The sequence below is a fragment of the Diplotaxodon limnothrissa genome, linkage group LG9, assembly GCF_057381915.1.
Source record: "Diplotaxodon limnothrissa isolate DT_005_m linkage group LG9, D_limnothrissa_male_GT1.1, whole genome shotgun sequence".
In the NCBI taxonomy this organism is placed as follows: Eukaryota; Metazoa; Chordata; class Actinopteri; order Cichliformes; family Cichlidae; genus Diplotaxodon; species Diplotaxodon limnothrissa.
In genome coordinates, this window is record NC_140604.1 from 284,620 (window position 1) to 296,707 (window position 12,088).

General features: G+C 44.8%; 1 protein-coding gene across 2 annotated transcripts in view; it reads right to left on the reverse strand.

Moving 5' to 3' along the window:
• Positions 1 to 2,432: 2,432 nt before the first annotated feature.
• Positions 2,433 to 12,088, reverse strand: part of LOC146624931 (zinc finger and BTB domain-containing protein 14-like) — a 17,048-nt gene continuing 7,392 nt past the window's right edge. For both annotated transcript variants that reach the window (XM_085361851.1, XM_085361852.1), the window contains exons 2-10: positions 10,158 to 10,346; positions 5,298 to 5,468; positions 5,054 to 5,149; positions 4,842 to 4,979; positions 4,530 to 4,774; positions 4,369 to 4,454; positions 4,149 to 4,288; positions 3,969 to 4,064; positions 2,433 to 2,870 (exon numbers count right to left, since the gene is read on the reverse strand). In XM_085361851.1, coding sequence (XP_085217977.1) covers positions 2,730 to 2,870; positions 3,969 to 4,064; positions 4,149 to 4,288; positions 4,369 to 4,454; positions 4,530 to 4,774; positions 4,842 to 4,979; positions 5,054 to 5,149; positions 5,298 to 5,468; positions 10,158 to 10,346 — 1,302 coding nt within the window. In that variant the 3' untranslated portion in view covers positions 2,433 to 2,729. The remainder of the gene's footprint in view (positions 2,871 to 3,968; positions 4,065 to 4,148; positions 4,289 to 4,368; positions 4,455 to 4,529; positions 4,775 to 4,841; positions 4,980 to 5,053; positions 5,150 to 5,297; positions 5,469 to 10,157; positions 10,347 to 12,088) is intronic.

Consider the following 12,088-nt stretch of genomic DNA (forward strand, 5'->3'; position numbering starts at 1 on the left):
AGTTTTTCAGCAAAACGTGTTTGAGTCCATACGAAAAGATTCATTCTTATATCTGGAGGAATAAATATATTTCAATAAATATTAACGTTAGCCCGCGACTTTGTTCCAGTTTTGAATTTTGGCCCACTGTGTATACCCCTGATCTAGATACTTAAATGATTAGTCTCAAAGCTGACTTTTCTCTGAAAATGTAAAAGCCACCACTTTCATCACAGTCTGGATCTTGTTCTGACGTACAGCATAGAAACTGAACATTTATTCAAGTTCCCTGCATACCCTCGTCGATCTGCACGGCCCACGACCCCTGTACAGGAAGTCTGTCCTGCCTCTCTGATTGAAAGTCCTAACCTCCGGTCCCATGACATCTGCCCAGAGTTCAGATGGAACCAGTGTGGGTGAGCATCCTACCTCCAAATGGTCCAGCTGTTTTCTTCACTAACACTGAGACAATAAGCAGACCTGAGTAGCCTTGAAGGTCAAACCCTATCAGTCCCACCTGTTGATGGTAGATCAGTCCCTCTAGAGTCTCTGTTGTAAAATTAAGTTCAATTCGCTTCAGTTTTATTTATACAGCGCCAAATCACAACAATAGTGGCAACAATCATATGCCCTATGAGCAAAACCCTCCGGCAGAGTCAGGCTCAGGGAGGGGCGGTTGAGCTAGTTTCAGTACATGATGTGATACATCAAATATGATGCTGTATAAAGCATATGTTTGGAGTCCTGTTGGGACCCCGAAAAACAGAACCACAGGCCTACATCTACGTACAAACGCATATTAAAATATTAATTCAAAAATTAAAACGTGTGATCAGTCTTGACATGGTTAATGGTCAATATTCACATGAAGTTAGAGTGTTGTCATGGCAGCCGGTTACATTCAGACGTTCTCACAGATGCTGAAAGTGCTGCTGCACCAGCATCGGTTCATCTTTGATCAGAGATGGTCAACATCACACATTTACGTGTTAATGTATGAAACTCGTTATTAAAAACTTATTCGTGCCCCATCTTTACATCACGTCGGCCACATGACAAAACTCATTTTTCACTGACATTTGTTTTCTTGCTAGCTGATCTCAGAACAATGAAAGCAGACCAGCAGCAGCGCTCTCTCATCAGTTTACCGTCAGACCAGAGGTTTGTCCAGAATGTGCATGAGCAAAACACTGAGCATACCAGGATACAGCCAATGTTAACGGAAGACAGACATGCCCTCGACAAAGAGACAAAGCTGCAAAAGTTCCTCCGGTCTCCTGATCCTGCATCATCGAGATCAAGGAAAAGTGGGTAGGAGAAGGTCTTAGGAAAAGAGAAAAGCCCTTACCTTTGTGGCATCCAGTGCCACGCTGGATGTCTGCCATGTTGAAACCAGTTGATGGACTACAAAGCACACATCTGATTTCGCTAGGTGTTCTGACCCCATTGTTTTATGGTGGTCATAGAAACAAGATCAGTCTCCTTCTTTACAAAGGTCAGATTTACTGATGTCTGCAGCAGCTGAAAGCATTTCTCCATCATCAGTTATCCCAGCAGATTTGTACTGAAGGGAAAAACTAATTCTAAAGACTGCAATACCGCAAAAGGCATTACTATTCACTGAGCCTTAATGTGGAGCTCATGCAGCAACCGTTCAACAGGAAGTAGCAGTCCAGCTGTGAGTTTAACCGGCCGTTTTTGACTACTTTTGATTTTACTTCTATATTTCAACTTTAAAAACGGTTTATCTTGCCTTGTTTGGTATCATTATTTTCAGCACAACCTCAAATATCTGAAATTGGAGTTATTTTTTCATTTTGACATACTGTATTTGCACAATTAATCTAAATTCAGACAAAAAATGTAAAATCCGAGTAGAAAAAAGTTATGTTTTACTGTAAAAACCTCAAACATGTTTAATGAATCATTTTCATAACTTGAAATGCAATTATAAATTGTATATTTCTAAAAAAGTATGTACAAGATTTGCAAACTACAAAGTTATATGGTACTATTCACCAAAAAATGCAGCCAAGGCTTCAGGCGTGTTTTATATAACCATTTAAATCTATTTACAGAACAAGTTGATTGGTTGACATGGAAAACTTTAACAAAAATTAGGGGTGTTTTTTCTTTTTCTTTTTTCAATTGCAAACGGAGAGTGTTTGCTAGCGTTGTCCTTAGAAAACGCCGTTTCTTCCCGCTGTAAACACCGCTCTTTTGTTCAGAAAAACCATTGCGTGTATTTTTTAATCATAACTCTGGTTTTGTGGCCCATCGACACAATTTAAAAACTGGTATATAGTTTGAAGTCTGCACTTTCGACCTAAGTGGAAATGGAGACTCTGGGTCGCTGCATCTTGTTGTTGTGTTGTCTTAAATTGGTCATGTGACCAATGATGAACAACCTTTTTGGGCTAATAACCTTAGGAGAACATGTCGATAAGGTTGAATCTTTATTGAAACTGTTCTCTCTGTCATTGCTCATGAAACTGAGCAGAAGTGTTTATAATTTACACAGTTTATAAATTTATGCTTCAAACTGAAAAGACAAACACGCCAGGTTACAAATCACACATGTAGCCAGAGGGAGGTCACATGACAACATGTGAATCACATGACCGCTCGGTTTATCTTACACTTGGGTTCACGTGCATCAACTCGATGCAGGAAAAAAGGCTCCTAGCAAACACAGCCAAAGTCAGTTCAAAGTTTGTGAGAAAACAAAAGGTTAATGGGCTGTCCAGATGTTAGGAGCAGCTGATGGAGTCCAGATGTTGCTCCTCAGCAGCCATGGCAGCAGCCTGCAGTGTCTCAGTGTCACTCTGCAAAGGATTCAGCTGCTTCCTCTCACTGTGCATGTTGTTCTCATGACGCTTCAGATCTGACGCCTGAAATGACAGAAGGACAGTGAACGCACCACAACACAAACGTACCGGCACTACGGACACTGTGTAATACTACAGCATAATATTACACATACTTAGTGCGGTACTGTATATACTCTGTTATAGTACTTGTGTTGACATGCAGATGTTGATGTAATGATAAGGCTGACCAGCAGGGGGCACTGCATTTAAGAAAGCTGATGAATGGCAACAGTGGGGCACCTAAAAGAAGACTGGTCTGTGGTGTTGCATAATAATGTTTGGCGAGGAAGCTCACAATGCAAAAGAGGATGCTGTGTTATTTTTAACTAGGAAGACCACACAGTACTGTGTATATACTGATTGCAGTACTGTATATATGGTATAATATGTACTAGAGATGGACCGATCTGATATTACGTATCGGTATCGGTCCAATACTGACGTGAATTACTGGATCGGATATCGGAGAGAAATAAAAAATGTAATCCGATCCATTAAATATCAAAAAAGCACCTCACAAAACTTGCGACACGGCGTAACTCGGCTCATAACGTCGCAGCAGTGTGGTCACCTGATAGAGCGGCTGTGTGTATTTGTAGCCTCGCTACCAAACCAGCATTTCATCTCCGAGGAAGTGATCCCAGAGAGAAGTAAAACAAGTGTGTAAGTTCATCTCTGAGTGTTTGTAAAGCATTCCAGCGTTACGCTTAACAACCGATATATGTTTTAGAGCCCTATTAGTTTGGTTGCTTACTCTTTAAAATACCAGAATAGGAGGATGGAGCAGGTTTAAGTTTATTAGATTGATCAGTGTTGCTGAACTATGAAATATTTTGGGTGCAGTGTATTTTTTACATACAGGTATAACAGAATAGCTTTAGTGTTGTTGTTTATTTAAACTTGAGTATGAACTTATACAAAAAGCAGCAAGATATTAAAAAAAGAGTTTTATTGATTAAAAAACACTATATTGGATTCATATCGGTATCGGCCGATATCCAAATTTATGATATCGGTGTCGGACATTAAAAGTGGTATCGTGCCATCTCTAGTCTATATACTGTGTGTAGTACTGTCTATATATACCATATGTAGTACTCAGTACACTGAGTGCAGTACCTTGGCGAAGGCCTTGGTGCAGGACGGACAGACGAACGGTTTCTCTCCTCTGTGTCTCCTCTCGTGATCCTTCAGGTGAGACTTGTGTTTAAAAGCCTGCAGGCACACAGGTGAGAGCCAGACTGGTTACAATGGTGACAGGAAAGATGGGCGCACAGGTGAGAGGACAGGTGAGTTCACCTTTTCGCACATCTGGCAGGCGAAGGGCCGCTCGTTGCTGTGAACTCGTTCGTGTTTCTTCAGGTCCGGAGCGCGAATGAACGATTTCCCACACACGTCACACCTGTAGGGTTTGAAACCTGCATGGATCTTCAGGTGTTCTGAACAGACAGGTGAGGGTTAGGGTGACCTCAGGGAGCATAGAAGTAAGAAGCAAGTAAACGTACGTGGGTGTGGTTACCTTTCAGGTGAGCGTGGGTAGTGAAAGCTTTGGTGCAAATGTCACAGGCGAACGGACGCTCGGCCGAGTGAAGCTTCTCGTGCTTCCTGAGCAGAGACAGACAGATGTGTCCTTCGCCTGTGGCTTCAAGATCCATTTTCATCATTGAGGTGTGTACTTACCTGAGTCTGCTCTCATCCAAGAAAGTCTTCCCACACACCTGGCAGGCGAGCTGCTCGCGGTGTCCGTACAGCAGGTATTCGAACTTCATGTCGGCAGTCGCCGTTGACCAGCCTGGCGGCTGCTCGTCCTTCACTTCCCCTATGCTGTCCGCGAAGGTCAGCGTCTGTGTGGCGTGATGCTCCGCTCCAAGCTCTTTAGGCTCCGCCTCCATCTCCGTCACCACATCCTGGTTGTAGCAGGTTACCTGGATGGACGATGTGTCAGTGACAGTCGTCGTGGATACAGGAATACTCAGGTGTAAGTATGCGTACCTTGTGCACATCCTCATTGGTCAGTTCCTTTAGGATCGCCTCTTGCACATGCAGCGCTGTACTGGGAGACTTCTCCAGCTCCGGATTGGCCGAGGGCTCCACAAGGTCATCTGTGGCGGACGTGTCATCGTCAAGCACCTACACACAACAGTAATCAGATTACAAAGTACAGGCTCTGACAGTTAACTGGTAAACAATGGGTTAATCCGTACCTCCGAGTCGGCGGCCAGCTGAGCCTCAGGCGGCAGCGCCATCTTTACGATGTCATAGGGAAACTTCTCCTTGTCCTCCGACGACACATCTCGCTTCTGAGGACACACCCACCAACACCTGTTACCTGTGTGTGTCACCAGCTTGTGTGTTACATGCATTTTATGCTACCTGCATGTGCATTACCTGTGTACACGCTTCACTTGTATGTGGATTACCTGTCTGTGTGTCGCCCGTGTGTGTTACCTGAGAGCAGAGTTTGTCAAGGAAGCGGATGCCGAGGATCTGGCCTGATGACATCATCAGGTTGACGTCCTTCTTCTTCACAGAGATCTTTGCCGTGTACATGTAGTTCAGGACTTCCTCAAAGATGTCAGAGCGGATGAAGTCAATCTCAATCACTGATGAGTTGTCCACCTGAGAAGACACACACGTACAGGTGAGACATCTCACCAGAACACACTCGGGAACCCCTGGAGGCCATGAAGTGAACTGCAGTCACCATACATATACACATACATGTATGATGTATGTGTATACAGGGAGTGCAGAATTATTAGGCAAGTTGTATTTTTGAGCAATAATTTTATTATTGAACAACAACCATGTTCTCAATGAACCCAAAAAACTCATTAATATCAAAGCTGAATGTTTTTGGAAGTAGTTTTTAGTTTGTTTTTAGTTTTAGCTATTTTAGGGGGATATCTGTGTGTGCAGGTGACTATTACTGTGCATAATTATAAGGCAACTTAACAAAAAACAAATATATACCCATTTCAATTATTTCTTTTTACCAGTGAAACCAATATAACATCTCCACATTCACAAATAAACATTTCTGACATTCAAAAACAAAACAAAAACAAATCAGCGACCAATATAGCCACCTTTCTTTGCAAGGACACTCAAAAGCCTGCCATCCATGGATTCTGTCAGTGTTTTGATCTGTTCACCATCAACATTGCGTGCAGCAGCAACCACAGCCTCCCAGACACTGTTCAGAGAGGTGTACTGTTTTCCCTCCTTGTAAATCTCACATTTGATGATGGACCACAGGTTCTCAATGGGGTTCAGATCAGGTGAACAAGGAGGCCATGTCATTAGTTTTTCTTCTTTTATACCCTTTCTTGCAGCCACGCTGTGGAGTACTTGGGCGCGTGTGATGGAGCATTGTCCTGCATGAAAATCATGTTTTTCTTGAAGGATGCAGACTTCTTCCTGTACCACTGCTTGAAGAAGGTGTCTTCCAGAAACTGGCAGTAGGACTGGGAGTTGAGCTTGACTCCATCCTCAACCCGAAAAGGACCCACAAGCTCATCTTTGATGATACCAGCCCAAACCAGTACTCCACCTCCACCTTGCTGGCGTCTGAGTCGGACTGGAGCTCTCTGCCCTTTACCAATCCAGCCACGGGCCCATCAAGACTCACTCTCATTTCATCAGTCCATAAAACCTTAGAAAAACCAGTCTTGAGATATTTCTTGGCCCAGTCTTGACGTTTCAGCTTGTGTGTCTTGTTCAGTGGTGGTCGTCTTTCAGCCTTTCTTACCTTGGCCATGTCTCTGAGTATTGCACACCTTGTGCTCTTGGGCACTCCAGTGATGTTGCAGCTCTGAAATATGGCCAAACTGGTGGCAAGTGGCATCTTGGCAGCTGCACGCTTGACTTTTCTCAGTTCATGGGCAGTTATTTTGCGCCTTGGTTTTTCCACACGCTTCTTGCAACCCTGTTGACTGTTTTGAATGAAACGCTTGATTGTTCGATGATCACGCTTCAGAAGCTTTGCAATTTTGAGACTGCTGCATCCCTCTGCAAGATATCTCACTATTTTTGACTTTTCTGAGCCTGTCAAGTCCTTCTTTTGACCCATTTTGCCAAAGGAAAGGACGTTGCCTAATAATTATGCACACCTGATATAGGGTGTTGATGTCATTAGACCACACCCCTTCTCATTACAGAGTTGCACATCACCTAATATGCTTAATTGGTAGTAGGCTTTCGAGCCTATACAGCTTGGAGTAAGACAACATGCATGAAGAGGATGATGTGGACAAAATACTCATTTGCCTAATAATTCTGCACTCCCTGTATGTGGGGGCGATCGTGGCTCAAGAGTTGGGAGTTCGCCTTGTAATCGGAAGGTTGCCGGTTCGAGCCCCGGCTTGGACAGTCTCGGTCGTTGTGTCCTTGGGCAAGACACTTCACCTGTTGCCTACTCGTGGTCAGAGGTGGCGCCAGTGTCCGGCAGCCTCGCCTCTGTCAGTGCGCCCCAGGGTGGCTGTGGCTACAATGTAGCTGCCATCACCAGTGTGTGAATGTGTGTGTGAATGGGTGGATGACTGGATATGTAAAGCGCTTTGGGGTCCTTAGGGACTAGTAAAGCGCTATATAAATACAGGCCATTTACCATATATATACACATATCATATATAGGAGGAGATATATATATATCTTTAAGAAGGGAGACCGGAGGGTGTGTTCCAACTACAGGGGATCACACTCCTCAGCCTCCCTGGGGAAGTCTATGCCAGGGTGCTGGAAAGGAGAGTTCGTCCGCTAGTCGAACCTCGGATACAGGAGGAACAATGCAGTTTTCGTCCTGGTCGCGGAACACTGGACCAGCTCTTTATCCGCTCGAGGATACTTGAGGGTGCATGGGAGTTTGCCCAACCAGTCTACATGTGTTTTGTGGACTTGGAGAAGGCATTTGACCGTGTCCCTCGGGGTGTCCTGAGGGAGGTGTTGCGGGAGTATGGGGTGTCTGGCCCATTGCTACGGGCCATTCGATCCCTATACAACCGTTGCAAGAGCTTGGTTCACATTGCCGGCAATAAGTCGGACTCGTTCCCGGTGGGTGATGGGCTCTGCCAGGGCTGCCCTTTGTCTCCGGTTCTGTTCATAATTTTTATGGACAGGATTTCTAGGCGCAGCCAAGTGGCGGAGGGCTTTCGCTTTGGTGGCCTCAGAATCTCATCTCTGATTTTTGCGGATGATGTGGTTCTGTTGGCTTCATCGGGTGAGGGCCTCCAGCTCGCACTGGAACGGTTCGCAGCCGAGTGTGAAGCAGCGGGAATGAGGATCAGCACCTCCAAATCTGAGGCCATGGTTCCCAGCCGGACAAGGGTGGAGTGCCCACTCCGGGTCGGGGATGAGTTCCTGCCCCAAGTGGAGGAGTTCAAGTATCTCGGGGTCTTGTTCGCGAGTGATGGGAGAAGGGAGCCGGAGATCGACAGACGGATTGGGGCTGCAGTAATGCAGACGCTGCACCGGTCCGTCGTGGTGAAGAGGGAGCTGAGTGTAAAAGCGAAGCTCTCAAAGGCGCTATTTAAATAAAATGTATTATTATTATTATTAATTTACCGGTCGATCTACGTCCCTACCCTCACCTATGGCAATGAGCTGTGGGTAGTTACCGAAAGAACGAGATCGCGGATACAAGCGGCAGAAATGAGCTTCCTCCGAAGGGTGGCTGGCCTCTCCCTTAGAGATAGGGTGAGAAGTTCGGCCATCCGGGAGGGGCTCAGAGTAGAGCAGCTGCTGCTCCACATCGAAAGGAGCCAGCTGAGGTGGTTCGGGCATCTGACAAGGATGCCCCCTGGGCACCTCCTGGGTGAGGTGTTCCAGGCATGTCCCACCGGGAGGAGGCCCCGGGGCAGACCCAGGACACGCTGGAGAGATTATATCTCTCGGCTGGCCTGGGAACGCCTTGGTATTCCCCCGGATAAGCTGGAGGAGGTGGCTGGGGAGAGGGAGGTCTGGGCCTCTTTGCTTAGGCTGCTGCCCCCGCGACCCGGCCTCAGATAAAGCGGATGAAGATGGATGGATGGATGGATATATATATATATATACTGTGTTACTGTGTGTTTGTGTGTGCGTAACCATTATACCCTGAACTGGGACACAGCACACAGCTGTTAAGCTGTGAAGAGGACTCTCCATTTACATGAACAAACTGGAGTCTATTAGATAGATATGATACAAACCACTGCAGCACAGTACCTGTAATACCTACAGCATGTTCTAATCGCTCTAATAGGATATTATGGTCGACAGTATCGAACGCTGCACTGAGGTCTAGCAGGACAAGCACAGAGATGAGTCCACTGTCAGAGGCCATAAGAAGATCATTTGTAACCTTCACTAAAGCTGTTTCTGTGCTGTGATGAGCTCTGAAACCTGACTGAAACTCTTCAAATAAGCCTCTGCAGATGATCTGTTAGCTGTTTGACAACTACTCTTTCAAGGATGTTTGATATGAAAGGAAGGTTGGAGATTGGCCTATAATTAGCTACGACTGCCGGGTCTAGAGATGCTTTTTGAGTAAAGGTTTAACTACAGCCAGCTTGAAGGCCTGTGGTACATAGCCGATCATTAGAGATAGGTTGATCATATTTAAGATCGAAGAATTAATTAATGGCAGGACTTCTTTGAGCAGTTTTGTAGGAATGGGGTCTAAAAGACACGTTGATGGTTTGGAGGAAGTAATTATTGAAGTTAACTCAGAAAGATCAACTGGAGAAAAAGAGTCTAACTTAACATCAATACTAAGCATTAGTACTAAGAGCAGCTGTAGATAATATTACATCTGTGGGATGATTATTGGTCTTTTTTTCTCTAATGTATAAATTTTATTTGTGAAGAAGTTCATGAAGTCATTACTAGTTAACGTTAAAGGGATGGTTGGCTCAACAGAGCTCTGACTGTTTGTCAGCCTGGCTACAGTGCTGAAGAGAAACCTGGGGTTGTTCTTATTTTCTTCAATCAGTGACGAATAGTAAGATGTTCTGGCTTCGCGGAGGGCTTTCTTATAAAGCAGCAAACTATTTCTCCAGGCTAAATGATGATCCTCTAAAATGAAATGATGAAATTAAATGTGTTGTAGATTTAAATGTTAATAAGATGTTGCTGGCGGGGACCTTGGTGTCACCTTGCACAGTCGGTCTTCACCAGGTAAACTGTATTTGTTGTATTATTGTACTCTTTACCTTACTATCTAAATTGCCTGAGGCAACTGTTGTTGGCACTATACTAATAAAACTGAAAAAATCTGCACAATACTTTGTGTTCGAAGTACTCATTAAGTACACAGATGTATTTTTGAGGTACCTCGTGTTTTTTGAAGAGCTTTTTAAAGTAGTTGGAGCAGGCGGCGAGGACGCAGCGGTGAGCACGGAACTTGACGTCTTCGACGACCACGGCAATGTCGCAGTGCTCGCCCTCCAGCCGCTGCTCGTTCAGCAGCTTCAAGAAGATGCTCTTATGTTCGTCGTCCACGTACTTCACCATTTCCGCCATCTGAGAACAGGTACAGATCACGTGATCAGGTTCAAAGCACCCTGGTCTGGGGGTAATGATACTTACAGCTAGTATTATCCCCCAGGACTGAAACCACCTGACCAATCAAAATGTGTGACATCATCAACACCCGTTTTTACATTACAATCATGTGAGGTTCTCCTCGTGTCTCTGATCTATACCTTCCCCATCCTAAGGCCTCAGGCATGAATGATCAGCGTTCTATGTCAGAAGTCCAGGACACCATTTCTCCCTTCAGCTATGACCGAGGCGATGCCCCGGCTCCAGCAACAACCAGGTGTTGATGGTTAGCTAACGACACTAGCCAGGAAGAACATCTGTAGCTGTTTGCATGAGGTCACAGCTGATCACGTGATACGTCACATGATACTGAACACAGATGACATCAGCTCTGACATTACAACAGCGTAAATGGAGTTGCAGTACACAGCTGGATGGTGTCTGTTACCATAGCAACCTGGTCACCTGTTACTGCATCATGCTGTTTGTGGTAAATGGACTGGTTCTTATGTAGCACTTCTCTTTGAGCGCTATATACAACGCGCCTCTGTCTCCCAATCACACTCATTCACACTCTAATGGAGAAACAAGGGTACACAGACTGCAGCGGCCAGAGATCGGACCGCCGACCTTCCAATCAGCAGACCTGACCTGCTCCAACCCTTATACATAAACTTCCTGTATTATTTCAAATTAAAAGCCTTTCACTGCAAACGTGTGAGCAGGCTTTTATTGTCAGGTCATGTGATCCATGTGTCACATGTTCACAGGCCTCCTCCGACTCACGGTGCGGTTTTAAAGATTTCCCTTCAGAGTGTTTGGATTCTTAAAAACAGTTGATGTTTGAGATCGCACCATCAGCGTAATGATGATTCATCTTTGAACTTTCTGTCACATCAACCACCACTAACTGTTAATGATGTCACTTCCTGTCAGCTCACTGAACCCACTGAGTCCATTTTGCTAGTGAAAGTTCTTCACTGAGAGACGTGACCCGAAAGTATCTGTGTGGCGGCCATAATCAGAGCTGTCCCACATACTAAGGAAAGGAGCTTCAGTGCGTCCTTAAGCAGAGGAGACGCCGGAGCATCCTTTAGATAGCTGTCCACAGTCCTAATCTTTCATGAAAACATCGACGTAATATCATGTGTTCGTCATAACTGCATTTTCTATTTCATCGGTAACCTGCTGACATATTTACAGTTTTTATCAGCAGCTGTTAAACTCACAACTGAACATCACACAGCTAGAATAAAACTACTTCCCGTTGAGTCGTCGCTGTGTGAAGAACGCTGTATGAGCACAACACTAGGGCAGGGCGATATGGCCAAAAATATATATCACGATATATATTTGAAAATTTGCGATAACGATATAACTGACGATAACCATGTATAATATCCACTGAAGTTAAAAAGAGGTGCTTTGCAATATTAAACTGCAGTGTGCCAAATAAAAAAGTCAAATATGTATTTTTCGGACCATAAGGTGCACAGGATTATAAGGCACATCAAGCGAAACAAAGCAGTCAGATAAATCAAACTTTATTGAACTCATTCTTCTTGCTTCCTCCACTTCTGTACCATTGATTCATTAATGTTGTATTCTCTGGCAGCAGCTCTATTCCCATGTTGTTGCAGTATATTAATGACTAACCTCGTATTGTGGATGGATTATCTCAGTTGTTCTCCTGACTGAAGTTTGGTCCGTTTACAGCATCC